At 40.1% G+C, this 26028-nt stretch overlaps 1 protein-coding gene across 5 annotated transcripts in view; it reads left to right on the top strand.

The window, feature by feature from the left end:
* Positions 1 to 26028, top strand: part of LOC143325636 (myocyte-specific enhancer factor 2A-like) — a 45614-nt gene that overhangs the window by 915 nt on the left and 18671 nt on the right. For 3 of the 5 annotated variants that reach the window (XM_076738896.1, XM_076739147.1, XM_076739229.1), the window contains exons 2-3: positions 19835 to 20022; positions 23849 to 24052. In XM_076738896.1, the coding sequence (XP_076595011.1) occupies positions 19969 to 20022; positions 23849 to 24052 (258 nt within the window). In that variant the 5' untranslated portion in view covers positions 19835 to 19968. Of the gene's footprint in view, positions 1 to 1740; positions 1869 to 18988; positions 19139 to 19834; positions 20023 to 23848; positions 24053 to 26028 lie in introns of those variants that run through there. The other 2 variants (XM_076739066.1, XM_076738980.1) reach the window with 2 other exon arrangements.

The following is a 26028-nucleotide window of genomic DNA, read 5'->3' on the forward strand; positions in this document are numbered from 1 at the left end:
CTGTAGGAAATTACTAAGTGAAGCAGAATCAGAGGGAGAAGTCACGCCACAAACAACGAAAAACAACCTGCCCTCCTAGCATCAGTGGAAGGGGATCAGTGCAGCAGTGGCTTGCTCAGATGTCAAATTGCTTTAAAACAATGTTGTGGAAATCTGAATTATCTGGTTTAAAAGGTTAGGCTCCCAATTTTTTCAAGTCTGTCCTAATACAATACTTCCATGTCCATATGTACCTGGAAAGGGTTGTTGGATGCTGTAGTTGTTCCTCTTGGCCACACTGGCTGCAAAGTGATCCTCTCCTGCAGAAACTTCCGTGTGACAAAATTCATTGTCCTCGTTTTGTGTAAAAATACATTCTTAAGATCAGCTGAAGCTTTTATGCTCTAAAACACTGTAACTTTGAAGATACCTACTTGATTTGTCTAACCCAGACCTTCAGTATTATCTGAACTTTAGAATAGATTTTTGCTCAGAGTGAGGAATGAGGATTTGTCCCCCATCACTTACATTAAAGTCTTTTTAAGAAGGGATCTCTTTGTGGACCACCCATTACAGCAACCAATGAGGCTTTCAAACTGCATATGGGAATGGGAGTATTGCTTTAAAACAGCCTTGGAAAAACAGGAACCTACAGTTTGTCCATGCCCCCAATGGCACAAGTTTTGAGTTCTGAATTAATGTGTAAGGTTCATTTTTAACATAGTCTTTGTGTGATGATTCACAGAGTTTAAGCAGCATGTGATAAATTAAATCTAAGGTGACTGTTACAGTAAATAAAGTCAAGCATGAGGAAGAGTCAGGCAACAAAAACATGTCATCTAGTGAAGCAATAAATTTACTTTTTGTTAACACTTAATAAAAGAAGTTTGTGTGACACTTAAAAACACAGAAAAGATAGAGAAGACTCTTACAATCAGCAAACTGAGTGACATCAATTTTTCAGAAATGTCTTGCTAACATTAGCTGACCTGAAGTAACAATAGCCAGCATTAGTTAATATAGCTATGACTCGTACCCGACCGAGTGAAACAGGAAATGCTGACCAGAAGAGTCTTAGAATCCTTTTCTTAGAATTAAAATAATTCAAAAGTTACCGTTTAACTTAGAGGGAAAGTATTAATGTGTGGTCATTAAAACATTCACCCTTAATATCTGTTTCATAATTTTAAACACATGAAAAACATGAATTATTGTATGTTAGATTTATGAAGTGACATTACCAAAATGGAGACCCATGATGAAGCATGGCTGAAAGGAGAAAAATATTTTAAGAAGGAAAATGTTTTGAATTGCTTCACAGTAACAAATTACAGAAATGTAAAGTCCTCATCAGAGGGCGAAATTTGCCATTTTCTGTTCAGAATAGGTCACGTGAGATTTGTGCAGAGGGGGGTCATTAGGGCTGGGTCAGGGGCTCGTGTTTAATCCACAGAAATGGAATGGAAATCTCATTTTGTGCTTCAGTCGGTGCAACACTGGTTCAGAACTCTAATGTGTAGGAATTGTTAGTAAGCACTTATGATTCATCATATGTACTTCATAATGTGATGACATTTGCTAGTTTGTGTTGGTTGGTGACGTAGCTCATTAGCTTGCTAGATTGTTTCCTCTACATTCATTTAGGAGTGGTGGGCCGCCATTCCTAAATCCTAGCCGCCGCTCCATCAAATGTGTTTTTTTTTTCTTTTTTTTTCATTGTTGCAAATAAACCACCGCTGCATGTCTCCACCTTCACAGCAGAGTCCAACGTTAATTACTCGAGAGAGCACAGCCTCGAAAGTGACATCACGTCAAGCACCCAGGCACCAGGTCAGAGAGTCAGAGGAGTGTCGTCTTGGAAAATAGGGCAGCGACTTACCGGAGAAAAGGTAGACTCATTAGCTTAAGATAACTCATAACAGATTTTACAAGTTTAATAGACATTCAGAAAATATTGATGGTCAGCTACCGTTACGTAACATATCGGTAGCTTAAGTTAATTGGACCCGGTGCTGACTCAGTGTTGCTAACGTGATTAAACTAATTGATAGCATTAAGCTAATATCTACACGCCATGATGTAACTGCTGACTGCATTTTCAGATGAGCTTGTTCACATATTTCTCTACGAAGAGAAAGACAGCTGATGAAGATGACGCTAGTCAGGTATCATTAGCCTTTTACTGACTCATAAATGATGATGGTTAGGTAAAAAAATTGTGTCCACACTCGTAATCAGATGTGATGTGAGTGTAAATTATCTAACGTTAATATTTTATGTAATGGTATAAGACAAGTAACATCAGAGAGGGAGGGGCAGTGGAACAAAGTTAAGGAGAGCAGAGTACAGCAGGGGGAGAGCCGAGTGACGGAGCAGGAGAGCAAAGTGATTGTGCAGCCTCTGAGCCTTAGAGCTCTTCTATAAAAAAAGCCCCAGAAAAATTAATTGTTCTGAGCCTGGGTGCAAACTTTGCCACTGATTGTTTCTACAGCCCCATCAAGAAATTATTATTTGTTGTTTTTATTTTTATTTATTTAATTTTATTGTTTTATTTATTTATTTAAATTCAGCCTTTAAAAAGCAATTTTCAACTAGCCAGTCAATAAATAGGTTGTAAAAGTAAAATCTGCAGTCAAGTGTCATTTGTCACGGCTCCCCAGAGAGCCTGCCCCCGCTGCTGAAAAAAATCCTAGAGGAAACACTGTGCTAGCTTGCTGTCTAGCTTGCACAATGATTTTCTAAAATGGAGAAGCTGAAAATGATGCCTCCCGACATGTGTTCCATGGCAAACAGCTAGCTGGCTAGCTAGCTAGCTATATTGGAGCTGTCAGAGAGTTCGTGAGTGCAAGTCCTGTGTGTTTCGCATTCATTCCGGCTTACATGGTTGGCAGGCTGTTTTTGAGCATCCCCAGAATCAGTTTAATGTCAAAACCAGCGACACTCTGTCACTGTCTCCTGTAATATGGAATCAGTGTTGTTCGCCTATCATATTACATTTCTGAAGTGTGCTCAGCACAGTAAGGGTTGGGTGGGACTTCTCATGTATTTTGATGCTTAGAATTTAATCTCTCTTCTGTTATGGATTGCTCTTTTGGAAGAGACTCTTACTGTTAGTGTTTGGAGTGGCCATGGCCCACAGTAGCCTGAGTCGTCTGTTTTTAATAAGTCTTTGATATGTAAACCTAAACTCTGTTCAGTGTAGGCACTGGAGTTGCTGCAATAGTATAGGTCATGTTACAGTGTAAAGTGATGTGCTGCTTGTGTTCTGCGTGGTGTACCTGAACATTGATTACCATGTCCCAAAATGCAGTGGAAGACCTTTAGCTTTAGGGATGAGTTGGCCTGTTGTTCAGTTTGTATATGCCGAGTGTAGTTAACTCTGTTGGTATACCGTGTGGGTAAATAATACATGTTTAAGTTAAACAAGTCTTTCAATTATCTCCTCAGAGTGAGCCAGGTTGATTTTTTTTACCCCTAACTTGCAACAATGGCAGCAAGAAAAGAGAGAATGGCCATGTCGAAAAACACCATTCTTTTTTGTTTTAGATTGGCTGTGGTTGCTCTGTCAGTGCCTATATTGGCTTTACAAGTGTTTGTTCATAAAGCAGACAACCCATTAAGATAAATGATAAGCGCTGGGGCAGGAACTTGACCAACTGATGGGTGGGCGAGCAGAGGTTCCAATACACTTTGTGCTCCAAGGCAAACGTAGTTTTAGCATTTCTGAATGTTATTCACCAGTGAAATTCAATAAATTCATGGCCCTCACAGAGCATCTCCCTGTGTCATAGAGCTGCATTTAAACGCAGCATGAAGATGTTCTAACTTGCCCTCCTAATCTGGTGGGGCTGGGGGGGGCGGTTTCTCCAAAGTTGATGGCTAGTTTTGGAATGAATGGCTTTATTTATTCGCCTTTCTTCCATGAAGTATGGTCCTTCTGTGCCTCACAGCTCTTAATTTTGCTGGTTGGGAAATGTTCTCTGTCTTCTTCTTTTAATTGTGTTGAAATTGAAATTGTGTATTTTTTCAGAGGAGGTTGTTTGTTTTGGGCTGTGGCTTGCTGTTGTATGACAGGGGTGTCAGTCCCTTCAGAATGTTAGGGCTGACATCACTGATGCAGGTCAATGTTTTTTGAATAGTCATCACTATAAAAAGGTTGTTGTAGTAACTGTGGAGTCAGGAGGGGAATTCTGCCTTTTATCACTAAACTAATATTACAATACCCTTTGGTCTTTGATGAACATGAGTAAAAGGAAAACCCGAGACTGAATGGGAATTTCTATGAAAACACCGGTCACTAAAAAAGCTACTGTGTAGGCGTGTAAGGGAGTCTAATCTGTAGACCATCATTCCACATAAACCAATACTTTAAAGATCTGATTGGCAGGTAAAATGAAAATTGGCTGGCTGGTGAATAGACAGAAAATTTTCTGCTCCGAAGCTAAGACCTCTTTGGTGCCCTGCTGCCTTGTCCCCACTCTTTGTTTTCATATTTCATTAGCAGGGCTAGCAGCATGTAGCATCACCTTCAATTATCTTCCCTGTCAGCCAACTGACAGTGCCTGTCTGCTGGCTTTAGTGATTACAGGCTTCAGGGGACAGGTAATGAGGTCATGGTTACACTGTCACCCTGTCAGACTGCTGAGGCCACAAGGAGCATATGGGATGAAAGAGGTCTCCCATCTCCATCTCCCGTCAGTTATCTCTTAGCAGGCTTACATCCTGGATACTAGTCTGGAGCATGTTAACTTTCACTTAGTTGCATTGCAGTGTCATGTGTTGATGTTTCTCTTCTCTTAGAGTCCAGTTCAGTTATCATATGGATGACATTAAGGATAATGGATTTCCATCATGAGCCAAAAACACAGCTGGGGTTAACACATTGTATGTTTGTTGCTGCCCATGGACATTTACTTTATGTAAATGCAAAATGATTTGGTCCATATCACTCACTTAATTCTACAGTGTAAAGTATTTCAATTTCTCGGCAAGTCTGTGATTATGAATTTAATGTTGCTGACATGAGTGAGTTATATCATTTATATATTATATCCTATTCTGATAATTTGGCAATCCTGGGTTTAGAATAAAACCTGGAAAATCCTGTGATCTCAAATTTGAAAATGCATTAAACTTTAAAGGTGACCAAGTCACGTACACTTGATGACATGAGGACTTTGTGCTGGGTACTGTAAATTCTTTAAGGTACATCACGTACTGCATGTGCACAATCTTGTGCATTGTGGGTACATGCACATAATATTGCGATCGCATTAAAACTGATTAAGATGTATGTTTCCAGTGTGTACATTTGAAAGAACATTACTTCCATCTTCCCTTGATAGTTAGAACAGCCTATTCACAGATGTGACGCAAAGGAACCCAACCCTTGGCCATCTCTGCATTATTCTGCATGTAAAAACCATTAACAAGGTTGTGAGCATAAGGATAACAGTGGAAAATATTTTAAACATGCATTAATAGACATTTTATTCCATCAGCCAAAATGAAACAGGACACCCTCCAAAGCCTGGTTGTCATACTCAACAAAGGCTGGCTGGACGTTTGATTTTGTTTCATGAGAAGGACAATCAAAACATCACTGTGTCGTAATGTCATCTCGATGGAAACATTTCTGGGAGGAACTCTGCCCATTTAATCAAATGCACTTGGTCTTTTTGCTAGAGAAATGCGATTGCATGAGTATAGATTTGTTGCATACCATTTTGTTGCTGGTGAGTGTGTCAGTTTTGTTTTTTGGCATGGTGGTTACTGATGGGGCCGAGAGTTTATGAAGTCATGACCTCAGTTTTACAGTAGAAATGATTAGTGGCGTGTCAGTTGGAGCTTGATAGAGGTTTAGCTTTGTGCAAGTTATATAAATTGAAAACAGAAGAGACATTCCAACATGGCAGCACAAGAAAATTAGGAGTAGAAAACACTGCAGATTTTAGATTTTATTACGAAACTTATACATGCAAGTTAGCATGCATGAATGTAAGTTGTCATAGACGTAGATCATACATTTCTTGACTTGACTTATGCTGTTTCTAATACATGTCAGAAATATGTGGCTGAAATTGCATCCCCTCCAGTGTGATGGCTCTGGTTTGAACAGACATCATTTGCATTGTGACCTGGAAAGGCAGTAAGCAAGTTCAACCAAGGTCAGTGTGCCTGTCAAGACGTGTAAATACTATACTATAATACTATAAACCTCCAAACAAACAAACAAACATACCATAAAAGATACTGCATTTTGAAAAAGGAAAATTGACTCTTAAGACTACAATTCATTGCGGAAATAAATACATTAAAGATGCAGCTGTCTTAATACAATCATATGCAATTTTTAGAGTCAACATGTACAATAGGTGCCATCAGTGCCTTCAAACATTATGCAGCTTGTTTCAGCTACAAAGGCAGAGTGGTGCTGGCCATCATGATACTGTTTGCTGTTCATGCTCACTATCAGTCTGGCTCACTACTCATCATTTTCAGTTATTGGGTCTTTTTTGTTGTTGTTTTTTTTAGATTCTCCCATGAAAGTAACTATAAATGTGAAGACCATGATGAATTGGATAGACGTCTGGAGAGAAGTGTTCAATTAGTCAGAGATAGTGAGGAGGAAAAGCTTCTGATTTCTTCCAAAAAGTGAGAGCGTATCACTTTTGTGACACTTGTGACATTGTAAAAATAAACCTTGTAACCAGTAACATGACTGTCCACCCTGTCAGTTCGGTTCCTTTGTGCGGCTGTATGGAGTCCATGTGTTCTCTAGTGGTATTTCCTTTCCCTCCTAGTTTTCCTAATGATAGAATATTTGGAGCCTTGTGGTAAACAGAAATAGCAACACTTCTGAAGGACAGGCTTCTCTTTTTGCACCACGCGCTGAAGAAATAGAGGCTGCACTGTGTGTATGTGTATGTGTGTGTTTTATTGAGTGGCTATTTCAAGTCCTCGGTGACTGACTGACTGACTTAGCCTTTTCTAGTCAATTACATGGCCTGCTTGAGGCCAAGCTTTTGCAGGCTGCATGGACCCATGCGTTTCTTATCCAGCTGTGGCGATGCCTGGCTAAACCAGGGACATGCTGTATCACACACAGCAGAGAAGATGAGAGGTTTAGCTGGCTCTTGTTGCTGTGGAGGCTTGTTGTGTACTTGTTACGTGTCTGTGCTGATAATAACATCCAGACCGATATGATTATGGAACAGCACAGGCTCATTTTAGTTCTGTCTATGGCACGTCAATCTTCACACTAAAGTTTTTATGACCTACACGGAAGATCCCTCTGCTATTTGATGTGATTATATACTCATCGTATCTGTTTTGGAAAAATGATTCTTGTATTTTCATTACATCCAGTAATATGGTTTCATTTATCACAGATGGTCTTCACACAAACGCTTATGTGCACTTGTGCCTACATGTGATGACTAATTTGAAGAGAAAAGCAGCATGTTCTCAATGGGAGAAGCGCTCTAAAGAAGTCAATATCTGCTTTCATTTAGTCTCAAGAATAACAGAACTGAAGCATCACTTTTCTCCTTTGTCAACTAAAGCATACAACATTAAACAGTTCCAGCAATTGAAATTTCACATTTAACCCGCCACTTTGTGACTATTTTCTATTTTACTTGGGAATAGAAAGTAACAGATTAAGATACTAGGACTTTTTTCCGAATCTCAAAGCCTGAGGAGGTCTGTAATATCGTCTCCCTTGTATCTCCCTTCCAAGTTTGAAGGAGAAGAGGAATTCCTCCTCCTGTCAGAGGACATACCAAACTCTTTCAGGTAATACCTGATACCTCTTTGTAAAATCCCTTTTTTCTTTCTTAAATTTCTTGCAGCAGTTCTTGCAAACTCTAACCCAACTGTCTGTCAGCACCAAATCAGTTTTGCTCATAGGGCTTCCTTTTCTAGCTTTACTTGGTCCATATCTTTCCCTGGGGACAACTGTGACTAATAATCACAACCATTCATTTGGGTTTTAACGTTATAAAACCGTAGATTTTTAATGTCATAAAAATATGTACTAAAATGTTCAGAATTGCATTAGGCAAGTCTGGTTTTCCTGATTCAAATTACTTGCAGACAGTGTTGAGGGGTCAGGGGGAATATAAAGTGAGTTTTATGTGTATCTTTATAGGGAAGTAAGATTGAAATCATGTTTACTGTGTTGAGCAATACCTTCTCGCAGTGAAGGCTTTGGTTGATGTTCTCTCCTGTCCTCTAGCTGTAGGTTCTGGAAAAGCTCCTAATCTATTGGACTTGAGGACTCTTCCTGCGGGGTCGCCCCACTAATCAGGTCCTTCCAAACCAGCCAAACCTCTGGCTGCCTGCCGTCTGACTGCTTGGCCACACACCCGCACGTTTGAAGCTAAAAATACCGCAGAGGAGCTCAGAAATTACACTCAATAAATACAAAAATCAAATAAAACAATTTCCAAATATTAGCCTTGCAATCGACTTTCCTCCAGTCTTATAAAACTGCCTTTGTTGCTCACAGTAAATAGGTTTCCCTTGGTCCTGCCAACTTAAACAGCAGTGTTGGGTCAATGGCAGCGTGGTTTGGCTTAATTAAACTCAGTGTTGATTTGTAGAGACAGGGTCCAGACCAGAGAGTGGTTTGGGTCTGCTCAGAGTCCTGACACTGTTCTTAATGGTGCCAACACTTCATAAATGCTGGCTGTACATGAAGACGCTCCCTGACTACAAGAACAAAATATTATCAAAATGAAAAGGTCCTTGTTGACGATATTACTTTTAGAACTACTGCAACAGCAGGGTGCAGGCACCGCTCAAATATCTTAAAAGAGGAAAGCTAGAAGGCAGTTTTTGTTAAATCCAACCCCCCGCTTAATTTTGCTCGGTTTTAACATTGGAAAGATTTTGTACAATTTTGCATATCTAGTGTAATTTTAGTGACATTTTGTTGTGTTTTAGAGAAAAAAAATTCAGAGCGATGCGTGGGTGATATTAGTTAGCTGTCATTGGTTGTTGTAGGTCTTTCCAGTTGACGTATATGAGATTGAGATTATTTGTTTCCTGAAAATTTGCCTATAGTAAATGTTGGTCAGTAAGAATTCATATGTCAGCAATAACAAGAGGAACCAGCTTGGTGACTACAAATTTCTGTCAGCTTGCCTTGCTGTAGCCTGGCTGATCAGGGTGATGTTTATTTCCCACAGAAACACCCAGTGTGATCTCACACGTGGCTTTCAGCAATTATACATGCTAATCCTAGGAGACCCACTGGATCCCAGCTGTAATATTTTCTCTTGCCATAAATTCAGTGAAAGAGAAATAACAGTAAGCAAATGCACACAGTTATGCACAACTTTAGTTTTATCATTCCTCCCCAGAATAGTCGGGATTTCTGAACTTGTACAACCTTTTTATCAAGGAAAGAAAATGCACATTATGATAAGGTTTTATGTTTAGTTGTGTGGCACCTGCATTGACTTTTTGACTTTGTTAAAAGTTAGTAGTTTCATTCTTGACAAAGGACAGATGCTGTGGTAGAAATAGTATCTGTAGAAACTTATCAGTCCACTCCAGCAGCTCCACACTGTCCCTCGTATCCTCAGCCTTATGAGAGTGTGCTCTTTGTTTGGACGTTGCAAGCACCTGCTTCTTACCCTTTTGTTGATCAGGAGAAATGGTTGCCTTGAGTGTCAAATGCTACAAATTCAAGGCTTAACTTAAAATTTGTTTGTGAATAGCATACCATACAAATTTCAGCCATTTGAAATGTATGCTTTGATGTGTCAGTTATTTTCTCTTTAATCACACGCAGCGCCTAAAATGTTGGTGTAAAATGCTTTGGTTGTATACTTACACTTCCTGGAAATACCACTTTTAAGGAGCAATTTTTGATACTTCTGTATACATCACTGATATGAGATTTATACAGGATGAATGCATGTGGAAAACCTTGTATAATGTCTCCAGCTGAACTCTACTTGTCCTATACATATAACAACTTGAAAAAGAGACCACTGTTTACCCAGTAATCACAGAGAGAGATGGCAGCATTGAAGTGTGTGTGTATGTGTATGTGTATGTGTATGTGTGTGTGTGTGTGTGTGTGTGTGTGTGTGTAGAGGGGTTAGAAGTGTGTGTGTGGGGGGGGTGCATGAAAGACCCTGAGGATAGAGGCCTCAGATCTACTTAACATCTCTTCACAACATTAAAAGGATGATATTACTTTGCTGAAAGCACAGAATTTCAATGAGAGAAGGAACAAACAAATGTTAAAGAATTCATTATAATATCATTTAGTAGATCAAAAGACTGGGCTGAAGCTAGAGATACTTCTCAGTCATGAAGTTACTGTGTGTGGCTCTGAAAACTCATCTGCAGTGAGCACAGAACAGGGGAGAAGCACAGATTGGCTGTGCAGACCTACAGTACTGTGTATGTGGTGTTTGTGTGACTGCACTGTATGATTGGAGGGTTACTTTCTGATATTGTTGATATTACAATGTTCATCAGTGTATCATCTTAGTCTTTAGCAGTGTTGTCAGTACACCTGCAGCAGAGCAGTGATTCTCTCAACTGTGGGCTGGAGACCCCCAGGAACTGTAGAGACATTGTAGGGGGACACGTGACCGGGGTGAAAAATGTGGAGTGGCACTAAAGTTGAATGATTTTGTTTTGTGTTGAAACAGGACAAACAGGAGTGCTTTCGCGCTAGCAACATACTGTAGGTATGAAGTGGCAGGATCTGCTGCTTCAGCAAGTGTTTTCTCCAGTCTGTATTCCCATTTCAGGGTTTTCTTTCTTTTACTTATATTTTCAGTGTTACTCAACATGGAGCCACAGAACGCTCCCAGATGATGTAATGACCCTATAGATTTATGTTAAGGCCACCACTTTTAATTCTTTCAATTTTGTTTCAGAGAAATCATGTTTTTTCCGTCAGTTTTTCACGACATACGGCTCTAAATGCTACAATACCCATGAGCTTCAGTTGCCATTGCAATTGAGATAAAGTAAGAGGCGCAAATAGAGCTCTTTTGAATTCAAAACATTGTGTTGGTGCACTTGGGAGCAAAACAGGTGTTGCCACATTAAACCAAAGGTTTACCCACAATCCAAAAGTGAATTGATTTAAATCTGCTACAAACTGATTTTCCTTTGGCCACCTGAGGGCAGCTGAAACAAGGTGTGAACACATTGGTGACATATCATTACCCTTAAAGTTGATATGGTGAACTTAGTAACAAACAGTTGCTTATTTGCACATCCAGTAGTGATGGAGCAACATTATTCATTCATTTGGAGATGTGTTTGTGGTCAGCTGGTGAATGTAAATCCAATATTCACTCTTTTTTTCACTGTTTTTGAACTCTACCAACTCCTGATAGACAGATGATGTTTAGCTGCTCAGCTGTTAATGTTCACCAAGTAACTGCTGTTCGGTGCTGAGCAGGTCCACTGTTTGCGATGCATGCAAAATGTTCACAAGTTTTGCCTTTTTATAAAAAAAAACTAGATATTTTTCCAATTCTTAAGCTCTTCCACTGCTTATTCAACTGGGACAATTTCGTGCCCAACCAACTGTGACTCACCTAACACTGTCTATGGGAATAAGTGAATGGGAACCAGGGGCCATTGAAATAGTTTCTCCCACTTTGCAACTCTATTCTCTCCAGATTCAGGTCAGCAAGATTTTTCAGAACACAAACTGAAATGTAAATACAATTGATACATACATACCTGTCTCTTACATTGTGTCTTTTATGTTTCCAAACTTGCAGCTTGGGTTAACTTGAACCATTATAAAGTTATTGAAAATAATTTTGTCACATTTGACTTGGCTACTTATACATCTGGTCAGAAACGTTCCTTTTAGAAAAATTCACATCTGATTTCTCTAATGATTTCTGCAAGGAAACATGCTGTTTATCCTCAGAATCCATGAGGTTAGTAGATATCAGTGTCTTGGTCATAATTATTTGAAAGACAAATTCTAAATGGGCTTGAAACCTGGTACTTCAGTCTAAGTACAGTTCCTGCTGTATATGTGAATGTGTTTGGGGATCCTTGACATGGAATATTCAGGGAGCTGTTGTGGTTATTTTTTTTTTTATTTTCCCAGCAGAGCTGTAGCCTCTTTTACTTGGTATAGATATTATGCTTTACATGCTGCATGATTCCAGTGTGAAAATGAGTCATTCAGGCAAGGCCGTGTCACTTCAGCCTGAGATCAGTTCACCTCAGTATCACAGCTGATGGCTTTGCAGGAAAACATGACTGTGGCAGAGAGCAAAAATGCACGTGTCAGTATTGAAAGTTCAGCTGAAGACCAATTAGTGTTTTTTATGAAAGGAACAGAGAGTATGGAGACACAGCCATATTTTACAGGGCAGCTTGTGTTTCAATCTGTGTTGCAGGCATGACATCAGTGTCTCTGTGTTGAGACAGGAAAATCTTATCCCACTGCCACTGTCATAAAAGCAACACAATAATGAAATGACATCACAGTGGGCCAGTAATTAAATGAGCAGACTGCTGTCTTGGAGGTTTTACTAGGCTGGGAGATTGTGAGTAAGAGTGCAGCACGCAGGAGAATAGGGTGTCAGTGAATGCGGCCTGAGGCTATGGGCTTGTTGATTAAAATTCACTCATTTATTATCATGTCTTTTTGGTAAAAGCACAGTTTATATTGCCTTGTCATCATGCCTTGACCTAAAAGTGTATATACTCCACACACTCACTTAGACTTTTCTACACTCTCATCTCCTTAAAGTGACTCATAGTTGACACAGAAATGCAGCATCTTAGTTTGCTAACTGACCGGGGGAGTCGGCTGGTATGGCAGATGACAGTTTAAGCCATCTAATCTGCCTGGCCTTCAGCCTGGCATTAAATGGTTGGGCTGCTGGTTGAGGGAGATGAGTTTAATTATTACATTTCAGGCAAAAACTCATTAGCTCAGTGACCTGCCAAGCAGCAGAGGCCAGTGTCGATACTCAGGCTGCATGATACCAGAAGCTAGCCTGTCTGACTGTGGGTGATGAATTAATCACAGTCCGCTCCTGCTGTGCCTGGCAGCAGACAACAGCAGCACTTGGTTTCCTTGCTCCTGTCTTGCCATGAAAGGCATGTTCCTGCCTCAGTAAGCCACAGTAAAGGACCAAGTGGAACATTATAAGATTGACTTTACTCAATCTCAGGTTTTGTCATTGAAGGCAGATTTACACGGAGACTCATTTGCAGCTGTCGTTGCTGGTTTGAACGAATGTATTAGCTTCTACTTATTCAAAGACTGCGCATTGTCCCAGAGTATCATTTGCATAAGAAAATGTTAATTTCATCGTTCTTTCTGCAACTCTGTTATGTTTTACATAAATTGTCATTCGTTTTCCCTACATCAAAGAAAACTAGTATTCACAGCTCTGCATGTGGGGAGGGTCGGCTCATTGAGTGCTACTCTAAACAGGGAAGTGTTAAACATTTCAGCCAGTAAACAAGCCTGCTGATCTCACTCCACCTCCCTCGGGGAGCAGGTCCACCTCGTAGCCTGACTGTTTACCATGTATAAGTTCCCCTAAGAACTTTTATAAAAACTCCATTTAGAAGAACTTCAAAGAATGTCCGGGCTTGCCAGGGGGAGGAAGAATCTTCTATCAGTCCGCCTCGTTATGCCTTGAGCAAGAGAGCCTCTCTCGCTCCCTGCTGATGGATATGATGCAAATAAGATGCTGGAGGAAGAAGGAAAACATTGAGCAAAAAAAAGGAAGTAGAGGAGAGCAAGGAGATGAGCAAGGCTGCAGGGAAGATAAAGACATGAATAAGGAATGTGATCTGTGTCATCAGTCCGTAACACTTTTCCAAACAGTGATGAAACAAAAACTCTTTCATCCTCCAGCAAATGACCATGAATCTCACCGTGGCTGTTTCCGCACTGACAACCAGGATCTGCTCTATAATCTGCCATACCAAAATGATGTTCAGTCTTGCACATATTGGAGACAGTGGTTACTTTATTCTACTGGTAGCAGAAGATTGGGGTGTTACCTAGTGGTGCATGATGGGTAACATCAGCTTGAAGCCTCATTGATTCACTGTTGGAGTGACTGGAGCACAGGTCACAGTGGGGTCAACGCAATTAGAGATGAACCCATGGTCTTTAATGAGGAGGAGGGATGAAAGGGTTGCCAATTACTGTGTGCTGCTTTATACTGAAAACAACCTGATGCTGTTAAGACCCAGCATGATTAACCTTCTACAGCTCTGACTTTGTTTATTCTTTACATGAGAAGACATTGGGGGGGTTAATTAGTGCTCATGATGTTAGAATTTGTTATTTTTAGACTTATTGTTGACCCCATTCATTGGTGTTTATTGAGGTCAGCAGGCCAGTTTTGGAGTGTTCTGTCATGTTCTTGCCGACTGGTGCCCGGTTGTTGTTCGTAAAGAAATGAAGCAGATGCAGTAAGAGGTTAAGTGAAGTGTTTGTATCTTCTCTGTCATCTGTGTTCCTGGGTAGGTGGTTTAGTTAAGTTCCACATTTTGGGAAAAAACACTCATTCACATTCTTGCAGAGTTAAATGAGTGGGTCGATATCGCTGCCTGGACTGTGCGGTAAATAGGAATCTGGAGCCAGCAGCCAGTTAGCTTAGCTTAGTGACAAACGTGAAGGGGGAAACGGAGTGCCTGGCTCTGTCCAAAGCTCACAAAATCCGCCCACCGGTACTTGTAAAGCTCATTGATTAACATGTTATAGCTAGTTTGTTTTATCTTCACAAAAACTGGATTGTAAAAATGTCCCCCCTGCTCACAGCCTTTGTGTGAGGCTAAGCTAACTGTCTCTTGGCTGTAGCTTCACATTTAACAGGCAGATATGAGAATAATATTGATCATCCCATCTAACTCTCAACAAGAAAGCAATAAAGGGTACTTCCCAAAAATGTTTAAATATTGATTTATTTAAATGCTATACAGTCATTCATCAAAAACACTCTGGCTCTTGGTTGCTCCTTGGTGTTGAATAGGAACCAGAGCTTATTCTGCTTTTGCAGTTAGTGTATGTTTAGATAAAAATATGATGCCTAGCTTGATGAGAACAGTGTTCATGTTGATGTGTGTGGGAGGAGGTGGTTGGGAGGGGGAATTGAACTTATTCTCCTTCTTTCACTGTCAGATGAAACAGGAACTGGTTTGTCAGAGTTAACAGGAAGTTGGCAGTGTGGAGGAGTTTTATCAGTGTCTTAGCTGTGTCCAGCCTTGCAGTTGTCATTCTGTGGCAATGAGCACTTGTCAATTGCTCGAACATGTGGGGATTTCAAGTCAGAGCATCTAAACATTTCCAAGTCTCAAAAGCTACTTGTTACTTGGAGAAAACAGATGGTTTAACCTTCAGTTATTGTTGGAAGGTTTTGGTGACCACCATGGGGTTACTCAGCAACAGCCAGTATCACTCCCACTCAGTACACTTCACTTTTCCTAAGAACTGCCCAGATCAATCATAGGTCACGGCCTTCTAATTTTACCAGCTGAGGATTGTAAAGTAGTATGGAGTTAGATGTCTTGCTCAAATGCATAAGAACAGTGATTATAAAGGGATCCTGTATATTAACAATATATCAATAAGTCAAGTATCAATATTATAGATATATGCTAATATACCAATTAGTCACAAGATTCAAATGTAGGAATTCTCTTAAAGGAATATGGTTACAGATTTTTGTGAAGTACACTTAGTACACTAAGTTTAGTACAAGTTTAGTACACTAAGTTTGAAGTGTACACAGTACACTTCAAACCGTTACAGAGTTAGATGAGAAGATTGATATTACTCTCATGTCTGTACGGTAAATATGATGCAATAGCAAGCAAATGGTCACCTTAGCTTAGCATAAAGAGGGGGAAACAGTTAGCAGGATCTGTCCAAAGGTCATAAAATCTGCCTACCAGTACCTATAAAGCTCACTAATTAACTTTTAATATCTTATTTAAGGACCAGTGTTTAAGAGTCAGGGAGATCTATTGGCAGAAATGGAATATAATATTTGTTACCTTTGAACTGAGCAAGGCTAGCTGTTTCCCCCTGTTTTCAGTCTTTATGCTAAGACAAGCATCTCCTGGCTCCATTTACATTATAGATTCATACAGTACAGATCTGGGAGTGGTATTGATCTAATCTAACTCCCTGCAGGAAAGCAAAGAAACACAAGTCACTTTTTTAAATTGTAAGTATCTCAGAGAGGAGGGAAAGTAGTGGTGAAGTAATTGACAGCTACTGTATATCTGCCATCAGAAATACTGTTTTTAGCAAAGAGAAAAGAAAATGCATCAATTTTCTGCTTATTGTGCCACCAGTTACAACATTCACTATAGTTTATGTGTTGAATAATGTTAGGTGGAAACCCGATAGGCTCCATTCACCAAAACAACAATAAGTGACACTCTGCTGTTGTATCAGCATAACAGATATAAAATTCTGTGCAATCCAACCTTGGAAAAGTGTGTTTCAGAGCCTCACAAAGCATGGTCACGCTTCCAAAGATCCACAGGAATTGGATTTCATGGGTGAGATAAAGAGAGGAGTGTTTGACTGTGAGGTTTGCTTGGGGGGCTTAGCACTTCTTGGTAAGGATACATCCTTGGGGAGGGGCCATATATTTTGAAGTTGAAGAGAGGTGTTGAGAAGGTCAGAACAAGTATAGGTGAGAAAACTACAGAGCTGTGTCAGTGATGTTTGATCATTTTTCAGGCCTTTGGAAATTAATAAAACAAAGGCATTACTTTCCAAAATGCTAATAAAGAATTTATAAATACCATTATCTTTTACAAGCTGAGGACTGACAATACCTAACAGACACACCATGATATATCATCTGCAGGCACCTGGAAATTGCCAAACCTTAACTAGAGACTAGAGGGTTCTGTCCTGAATTACCATGAACCTGTTTTCAAACTGTGCTGCTGATTGAATTAGATTAGGTGGGACTTTCCTTTCGGGTGTGATGAAATTACAGCATATAGCTCTGCCTGGTAGATGTTTATGTGAGTGCTGGTTGCTGCAGCCTGTTGGCTCATCCCATGGGTTGTATTGATTTTTACTTCAGCCAGATAGAGTTTCTGCCATAGTAACATATTACATCTGCATTGATCAGGACAACTTGTCTGAGAAGCACATGTGCAAGAGATGTAGAACAGGCTCCGTCGTTGCCCCACAGATTTGGCAGCCTGAGACATAGATTTATTGTCACGAGAGAGAATTGTCTATAAGCAGTTGTTAAATTTGTATTTTATATGTATTCTGTGTTTAAGCCTACTTCTGCCACCAACATGAAATATAATGACGCAAATAATGAAGCAGTCATAGGCCAGCGTAAGGACAGGATCGATATATATTGTCAGTGACAATCAGAACTACAACAATCATGTATTAAGGAAAATCTGTTGCCTACAACTTACATGTATATACCACTAATTTACAACGGGAAATGTGTTTTTAAGAATGTAATGCTACATGGATTACCCCCCTTTTTTTTATCAACATAGTGAGATTTTTTTTTTTTAATAAACATACCTGTAAAGTCAGGTATACCAAAAGTATCAGCAGAATGATCACTTACAATGTGTTTTGTTTACAGTATGAGATGTGCAATACAATATCCATCTGTAGCAACTACGGCTTTTAAGCATTTTTATAGTTATGTTCAGGCACTCAAAGCATTTGGTGAAGGTTAGCACAGGATCCTGGTCTTGGCTTAATATTGACAAACCCCACAGGAACAAATGTGCTCAGTTCATTACCATTTAACTGAAACCACAACCTCACCCTAACCTTTACCAAAGTGCTGTGTTGACCAAGAATAACCACACACGGGACTCAGGATGTGAATTCCAAAGTTTCATTTCAATGTCCCGCCCTTTGTCCTTGTAATTGTTTCCCACACTGGAAAATGCTACAGGCAGCATTATGTTTCTTACAAAACGTATTTGAGAAAACAAATCAGTCGTGGGTACAGGGTTGATGGGGTTGATAGGGTACATGAATTGCTTCCTCTATAACAATTTGATTAAATTACATTTGTCAAGTCAAATTCAAGAGTGATTATTAAAATGTAATTTAATTTGATTTATAATATAATAATAGAATAATCTCAGCAAATGTATATTCATTAAATAAACATTGCATTGATGTGGAACTATTCTTAATCTACAAAATGAAAAATAGACATCAGAGTTATGTTTTAAACATTATGCTAAAACGAGACACAGGATGTCATATTTCAGCACACTGCATATTACTTCACTAATTAAAACCAAATGCAAAAATTTAGCAATGTAACATAAAATGCTTGTTGTCTTTATTGTCATGGACATAGCAGCATGGGAAATTGTTGGAAAGGTTTTTTTTTTTCTCTTTTCAAAATATTTGTGTCTTCCCTTCAAATCATCCAGATTGTAAAACAGATAAATCCCTGTGACCTTTAAATCCCAAATATGCAAGGAGTCTTTGTGTGTTACACGTACCCTCAGCTGGCCTGGCAGGGTCAGCTCAACAATCACTCAAACAGAGAAGACCATAATATCGTAAAAAGATTTTAGAAAATAGCAACTTGGTTTTAAATGCATTTTGAACCAACATGGGATTTTCTTTTTTTTTAATTTTTTCAAATGTTATTTATTCTTCATTTATTTGTTCTATGAGGCATTTAAGTGACTGACACTCTGTAATATTTTGTTTTATCAAATATAGAGGTAATTTAAATCAGCAAATATTCACCAATAAATATCCACTGGTACATGACAAATGTATTTATAATGTCCCATCTTCCAGCCCCATGAACTGGGTCTGTAGTGGGGGTTTCGGTGGCTCAGCTCTGGGATCCACATGCTGCAGTAATCCAGAGAGGGTTAGGATAAAGCCTGGCTTCGCCTCACTCTCTGCCTCCTCCCAGATCAGATGAGATTAGCAAAGAGCTAAGGAGCTCTGGGGGAAGGCAGGGCTCAGAAACACTGAGGCTGAGAGGAGGGACGCAGCAAAGGCAGGTGGGCACTGGGCTCCACTGCATGAGGAGAGAGCAGGAGAGCAGAGGCGAGTTCACTCCAAACTACAGGGCTGAGCATTCATGTTGGTGCACATGAAGGAGTGCCGCTGTCGAAGAGGGTTTGGAGCCAGCTGGACAAGGTGTGTGGTGAAGAAGATGCACTATAATTCTCTTGGTATTTCTCAGTGTGCTCTTGAGTTCCTCTTGATGTGTTTAATATAAATCTAATGGTCACAGATTTAATTCCTATGCAAAAGACTTTTGAGGCCGTGAGGACTTGCGGGGAAGGGGAATTGAGTGAACCAGTGCTGGTTCACTCCCTGGAAGCAGTGCGTTTGGCTTGGTTGTGTGTTCCAACAAGCACAGTTTGAAGAGATTGTGGTTGAGAAACTGGTGAGAGATCACATCCTTGTTGCTGGACTAGCAAATCCTGCTGCTTGGTCAGTGAACCTTGGTGCACTTCATGCCACCCTGGTGTCAGGTGAAAAAGAGGCAGCGGAGTGGATTTAGCAGTGAGGAGGAAATTGACAAAAGATTGAAAGGAAAGCTTGAAGACCCATTGCAGGAAACCTTGCTCATTCATCAAGGATAATATCTCTTGTTGAGTCCACCCCAGAGTGCAAAGATGATCTGCCCAAGTGCTCACTTGGATTTCTTGATCTTTCCAACTGTCTTTGTGCAAAGGAATCTTGGATCTTTTTGCTCTTGTGAACATGCCCTATATGAATTGTGCAAGTATTTGAACGTGCTGAATATAACTGTGTTACTATTGATACTGTGATGGCTAAATGACACTTGGATTAAGTTGTCTCTGTCTATGCCTTGCTCTTTTTCAGCAAGCCATGCCAAACTGATACTGGAGAAACAGAGCTGACAGTGGAATTATGTGTTAAGGACTGTCTGCTGAACTCTGAACTACCTGGAGCCCACTGATAATCTTCTTTGACTGTTTGACGAAGTTGTTTTGGCAATGGGGAGGAAGAAGATCCAGATCACCCGGATCGTAGACGAGAGAAATCGTCAGGTCAGTGTCATTTCATTTTTACATCTTCGCCAGTTAGCAGTATATTTGCTCAATGCCCGTTACAGTACAGCAATAGAAGCCATGCAGTGTTATTTTCCTGTTATAGGCATTTCATTGGTAAAGGTACTGTCAAAAATGGCAAAACAAGGTGTTCCCAGGAGTCAGGGTCAGCTCTGACATTTAAGGAGCCGTATGAGAGTTATGCTGTATTTTTTCTCTTCTTGAAATCCTCTGGGTAGATGACTTATGCACTGTATAACCTCCTTCCCTCTCCCCTCTTCAACTCTCAATTGTTGAATATTTCTTCAGTCTTCTGTCTCTCAACATGCATCCATACAAAAGCTTACTGTGTATCTTTGCTGTGGTAAACAACATCTATTGGTGGTTTTTGAATTTTTTTGGTTGTTTGGTTTTCATGATATCTGATGTGCTGATGTGCGGCCCCTGAATCCAGCTAAGATTCCACTCTAACAATGAAGCATTCACTGCTTTTACAAGATCCGAAGGAGCAACAAGTCGAGTTGGAGATGACATTTAAGAAGTAGACAAATATTATTAGATATGTAAGTATAGACAGGTTCATGAACACTTCACGAAGGGATCCCTCCTGGAGCCTTCTGTAGATCCTTTATGGTCTCAATCCAAAGAACTCCTAAAGAATCCTCTAAGCCGTTTTACTTTTGAGAGTGCAGTGGTCACAGCTGGTGACGGACGAGGGCAGTAATTTGGGGTTAGCTAGGTCCGGACGGCACTCTGTCATTAGCAGGGTGGGTCAGTGTTAGGGACACACAGTGGCCTTCTCTCCTCACCGTCTCCTTGTGCAGCCACACTGCTGCCCACTGGAATCTCTCTCTGTCTGTCTCCTCTATATATATCACCCCCAACAGCACAACAAATACCAGCCTGTCTGGACGGAAGGCGCAGGCTCTGGAAATAGGGATGTGGCTGGAAAATAAATATCTGGGATGATGTTTATATTTGATGTTTGGTTGTCTTGGCCAGAGCATTTTTAGATAGACACTGCTTTAGCTGTCGGGTGTGCATCACTGGAGCCTGCTGTATATTTAGGTTCTTGTACTCTATTCTGGGAAGTTGGTTTGTATTCGTTTTATCTGTCAAGTGTTTTCTGTTGGTTTTCCTCTCTTTCAATCTATCAAACTATTACACACTATGCAGAATATATAGTAATGACGGTGGTGTAGTTGAAAGGTGCACCAGCGATACACCAACAGTCTTAAAGATAGTTCTTGTCACCGAAAATCTACCTGTGAGCCATGCTCAGAAATGATGAATAGCATTTCAAACATCATTTAAGAGGTAGCTGTAAAAAAGCAAAATGAGACCAAAAAATGTTAACTGCCCTTGGAATCACAGTGAGAACTGTGGCGTCCTTCTTACCGCTATCATCTAATCTAGTTACTGTAATGAGATGCAACATTGATTCAGCGACTACTACTGTTCCAAGCGTTTCTGGAATTGGTGCAAATGTTCAGCTTGGTTGAACATGAACTTGGTTGGCCATCTGATGCAGCCTTTGCTCCCTAACTGGAACATGTGATGTTGCAGGAGCTCCAGCATCTTGGCTGAGGACACTTTGCTCCTCAGACGTTTTGAAAACAAATTAAACTGTTCTGGAGACAAAATATGACATTATATCTCCCCCATTGGGAAAATATTAAAATTTGAAAAAGAAAATAATACTTTTATGACCAAATAGGAGACTAAATCACTTGCTAACAGCACATGTCTTTCTCTATCTGGCTTTCTGTGCTATAAAATATAAAAAGCCACGGTGCTATCATGCATATAATGGTACTCCCTGCAGTTCCCTTGGTAAAAGCCTCCAAGTGGGGCTGGAACTGGAAAGCGGCTGTAAGTCACCAGGTTCAACACATTTAACCCAGTAACTGACGTGCTTTGGCTTATGAAGGCTATGGCTTCCACTCTGCATACATCAGTGAACTGACATCCAGTGAGGCCCACGTTGAAGAAAGCATCATTTCTTGCAAGCTGACAGTAGATGTGACAGCAGATTAAGGGGATATCTCTGTGACTTCCCAGTGATGGAGAGTTTGTGCTATAGACTGTAATAAGATGTAACATGCCATGATATAGAGAGATTTGTTTTTTTCATTTCCATCAGGCATGAGCACATAAGAGTGACCTATAGCAGAGGAGTGTGTTTTTTTCTGCTGAACAGTTTAAATATCTCTGTGAAATACACACGCTTGCTTGAAACACCACTGTAGAAAACTACCATTCTGTTTCGGAGATTCCTCCTCTTCCAAGTCCAAGTTCCATGTTTACTGGCTCATTTAAATTTACCTTCAGTGAACTGCAAGTTTTGCCAGAACAACAACTCAAACCTTTGGAGAAACTGAGACTGGGAAAACTGCTGTTGGTCAGTCAGTATATCTCCAGACTAGATTACTGTGCTCTGCTTCCTTGTGTCTTTATTAAGGCTTTGCAGAATTTGACAGTTTTCAGGGTAAACTGCATTCCCCAGTATTTATGTTTCATGTTGGTAATGTTGAATAAGTAAAACTCTTCCTTCATCAGCAGCATCTAATACAGTGCCTTTGAGCAATTACCTGAACTACTAACCGCTTCAGTAAAACTGTTCAGTAAAAAACAGTAGAAAACTGTGTTTGAGCTGCAGAGCCGTGAGTGTGTGGAAATGTGAGAACATGAGGCAGGCAGACAAGGACCAATACACCTGACACTCAGCATTGCTGGAAATCTCAGAGGTGTGAGAAAGAGTGAGAGACGAAGGCAGCTTCTAGATATGTGATGACATGAGTCAGGATGCCAGAAGCCATGATGGAAGGAAGACATGCCGAGATAAACACACTGACTCACTGCAGGGAGTTAGCTGCACACCAAAACAGGGATGAGAGTGCGTGATCCATGTGTAACCTGTGGGCTGAGTGTGGGCTTAATGCCTGCTGTAAATGGTCCACTCCGAACATTTCATTTTAGCCTTATGGTAGAGGTACATTTTGTGATTTTGCGGAACAGAAGTTTTAGCAATCATTGTTATCATTTTCAGAGCTGCAGTACAATATGACACTATTTATGTTTATTAGTAATATGTCTCAAAGGAAGGTTTGCTCACAGTATATGGACTTTCAAAGAATATGATTACAAATGAGGCTGAACACCGTGATAGTGATCATTAAGGTGGGGGGGGGGGGGACTTTACTTGGTTTTTGCTTTCCCCGCCCACATTTCCAACATACTCAACAAGTAGTGTTTCAGTAGAAGCCAGTTTACCCCCCCGCCCCCCCATGAACGCTGACCTGGCTGTCCTGCTGCCATTGGATGGCTATTGGATTTTGGATGATGACACCACAACTTTTTGTGAGATTTCATGCCCCTAAAACATTTAAAAGATGTGTTTTTTTTTCTCAAGCATTGGTTTGTTGCACTGGGGAGAAATTTATCTACAGCACCTTGGTTTCCACCTCTCCTGCATATGTCCGTTTAGCATTATTATTATTTGTCTTCTACCGTGACATCTTAATTATACAAAAAATGGAGTCCTCCTCTGTCAAGGACATCACATAGTATGTCTTAGGTAGTAGCAAATTAAGAGAAAAATGGGAAGAATATGCAGACCAGATTTCACAATTATCAAAAAATACAATGAGGTTGTGCACTGCCAGAGGCATCCATTTTGTTCTCCCTGCATGTAAACTGCTTGTTGTTTGTCCAAAATGTGCTTCTGAAAAATGACTGAGTGGTATGACACTCACAAGTTCCCATCAGTGGAAAGGAGCAGAGATTGGAAGAAAACTCAATTAATCCTTTGTTTCTGTCTTTCTAGGTGACTTTCATGAAGAGGAAGTTTGGTCTGATGAAGAAGGCCTATGAGTTGAGTGTTCTGTGTGACTGTGAAATCGCCCTCATCATCTTCAACAGCTCCAACAAGCTGTTCCAGTATGCCAGCACCGACATGGACAAAGTCCTGCTGAAATACACAGAGTACAACGAGCCCCACGAGAGCAGAACCAACTCTGACATTGTAGAGGTGAGTGCAGTTTATTTATGTAAAGTCTGTGTTTGGAGGGGAAATATGTACTTTCTTTTTCCTCTTTATTTTTGGTGAGTGTCCTAGCATAAAAAACAACCCATGATGCTGTTGCACAGTGTAAATCATGTTGCATGTGCAAGCTAAATGCCAAAATGCAAACATCCATCACATCCGACAGCCTATTTTGCATTCAAAAAAATGTCAGAAAAGATCTAATATTTGATGTTTTTTGTTACTTGATAGTTTGAAGAGTGCGTTCATGGGGAATGAAGAATTGATATGTGACCTGAGGCATTTTTTCATTTTGTCCATGGGTGGGTAATAGAGAGTATATAGAGAGAAAAAGACAGAAAAGAGGAAAGTAGACAGGCAAGAAGGAGAGAGTGAGAGAGACCATGACACTGTAAGATATATTATTGATTTGCACTCAAATTCTTGACTTTCCCATCAGCGTAGAAAATCCCTCAATATTTGTTCTGGAGGCTCTCATTCTGTTAGCAACCAGTTAGAGGATTAAGGAAGGAAATGATTGCAGTGTGTGCTTCAGAAAGATGAATCTCTAGAAAGCATACCGCCAGAGTACTCTACTCGTTATATGTCATCCAGCTGTAGCTGCCTTCACTGTTGTCTTACTTGTTTTATAATTTAGAGCAATAGAATATACATCTGTATATCTCGGCGTAATTTTGTGCATGGTGTAACAAGCGGACCTCAAAAGACTATCAGGCCTGAATGTGAAAACACAAAATGAAGTCCTAATATAAAATAACAGCAACAGAAGAGTAACATGAATTAAAAGAGAGAACATCCAAAATAGTAAAAGCATAATATAAAGCATTAAAAATGGCAAAATAGAATATGAAAAATAGTTGATGTTTAAGAGTTTTATTAACAATTAAAATGATGTTTTGTTCATTTTAAGGACCAAACATGCCAAGCTTGTGTGCTGAGTAGGCGAGAAGACTCAAACATCAGCATGAGAAATCTGCCTTGTTAGACAGTGTGTCTTGATTTGTTCACTCAGGGAGCAAGATTCTCCAATGCTGATAGAAAATGGACTGAACTAATAATGAAGACTGAGATTTTCATGTCATAAATTTACAGGAAACAGATAAAAACGTAGAAGCAGCTGCTAACTGGTTGGTCTTCCAACTAATGCAAATCATCTGTGTCACTGTTTATTAAACAATACCACAGCATCGCTGGTGTACTGGAGGCATAGATGTTTTCAGGGATAAGATCCAGCCATGCACCCGTTCTGTGGGGTCCTTCAGCATCATCAGCTAGCTGACGCTGATACTGTTGCATCATGGTCCCTGAACAGCACAGTTCTGTCTCTCACAGCATGTAATTGCTGCTGCCATTAAAAATGAATGGTCATCGTGACTCACGTTCTTGCTGTTTATGTACACTTCTAATGTGTGTTTGCCTTGCTGAGAGCCTGAATTTACCACACACACGCGCACACACACACACACACACACACACACACACACACACACACACACAGTGGTACCAACTGCAAAATGTCAACTCGAAAGGAAGCTGAACTTCCAGAACTGTGTTTATTTTCAAAATGCTTCGTCTCCCTTCCAGAAACAGAGGTTCAGATTGGTGTTCAGATTTGTTTCAGGAGAGTCCAGCCATGTTTTCCAGCTGCTTTCTGTCTTCTCTCACTGTCCTCAATCTTACCAAAATTACAGACTCTTTACTCTCTCATTTAACGTTGTTTCTCAAGTGAGATTAGTTATAGGACTGAAAAAAACAAAACAAAACTTGAAGCCAATACAGGAACACGCCCCTGAAACAGGAAAGCCTTTCCAGAAACCACAGATGTTGAATGCTCAATTCATCCTAGAGATTTAGTGATAGTAGTGGTTAAGGTGTTCATATGCATCATTAATAATACCCATAATGATTCTTAATAGCGTAATCGTGTCTGTTCTGCTTTAACCATAAGCAGACACCTGTGT

This window comes from Chaetodon auriga, chromosome 1 (assembly GCF_051107435.1).
Source record: "Chaetodon auriga isolate fChaAug3 chromosome 1, fChaAug3.hap1, whole genome shotgun sequence".
In the NCBI taxonomy this organism is placed as follows: Eukaryota; Metazoa; Chordata; class Actinopteri; order Chaetodontiformes; family Chaetodontidae; genus Chaetodon; species Chaetodon auriga.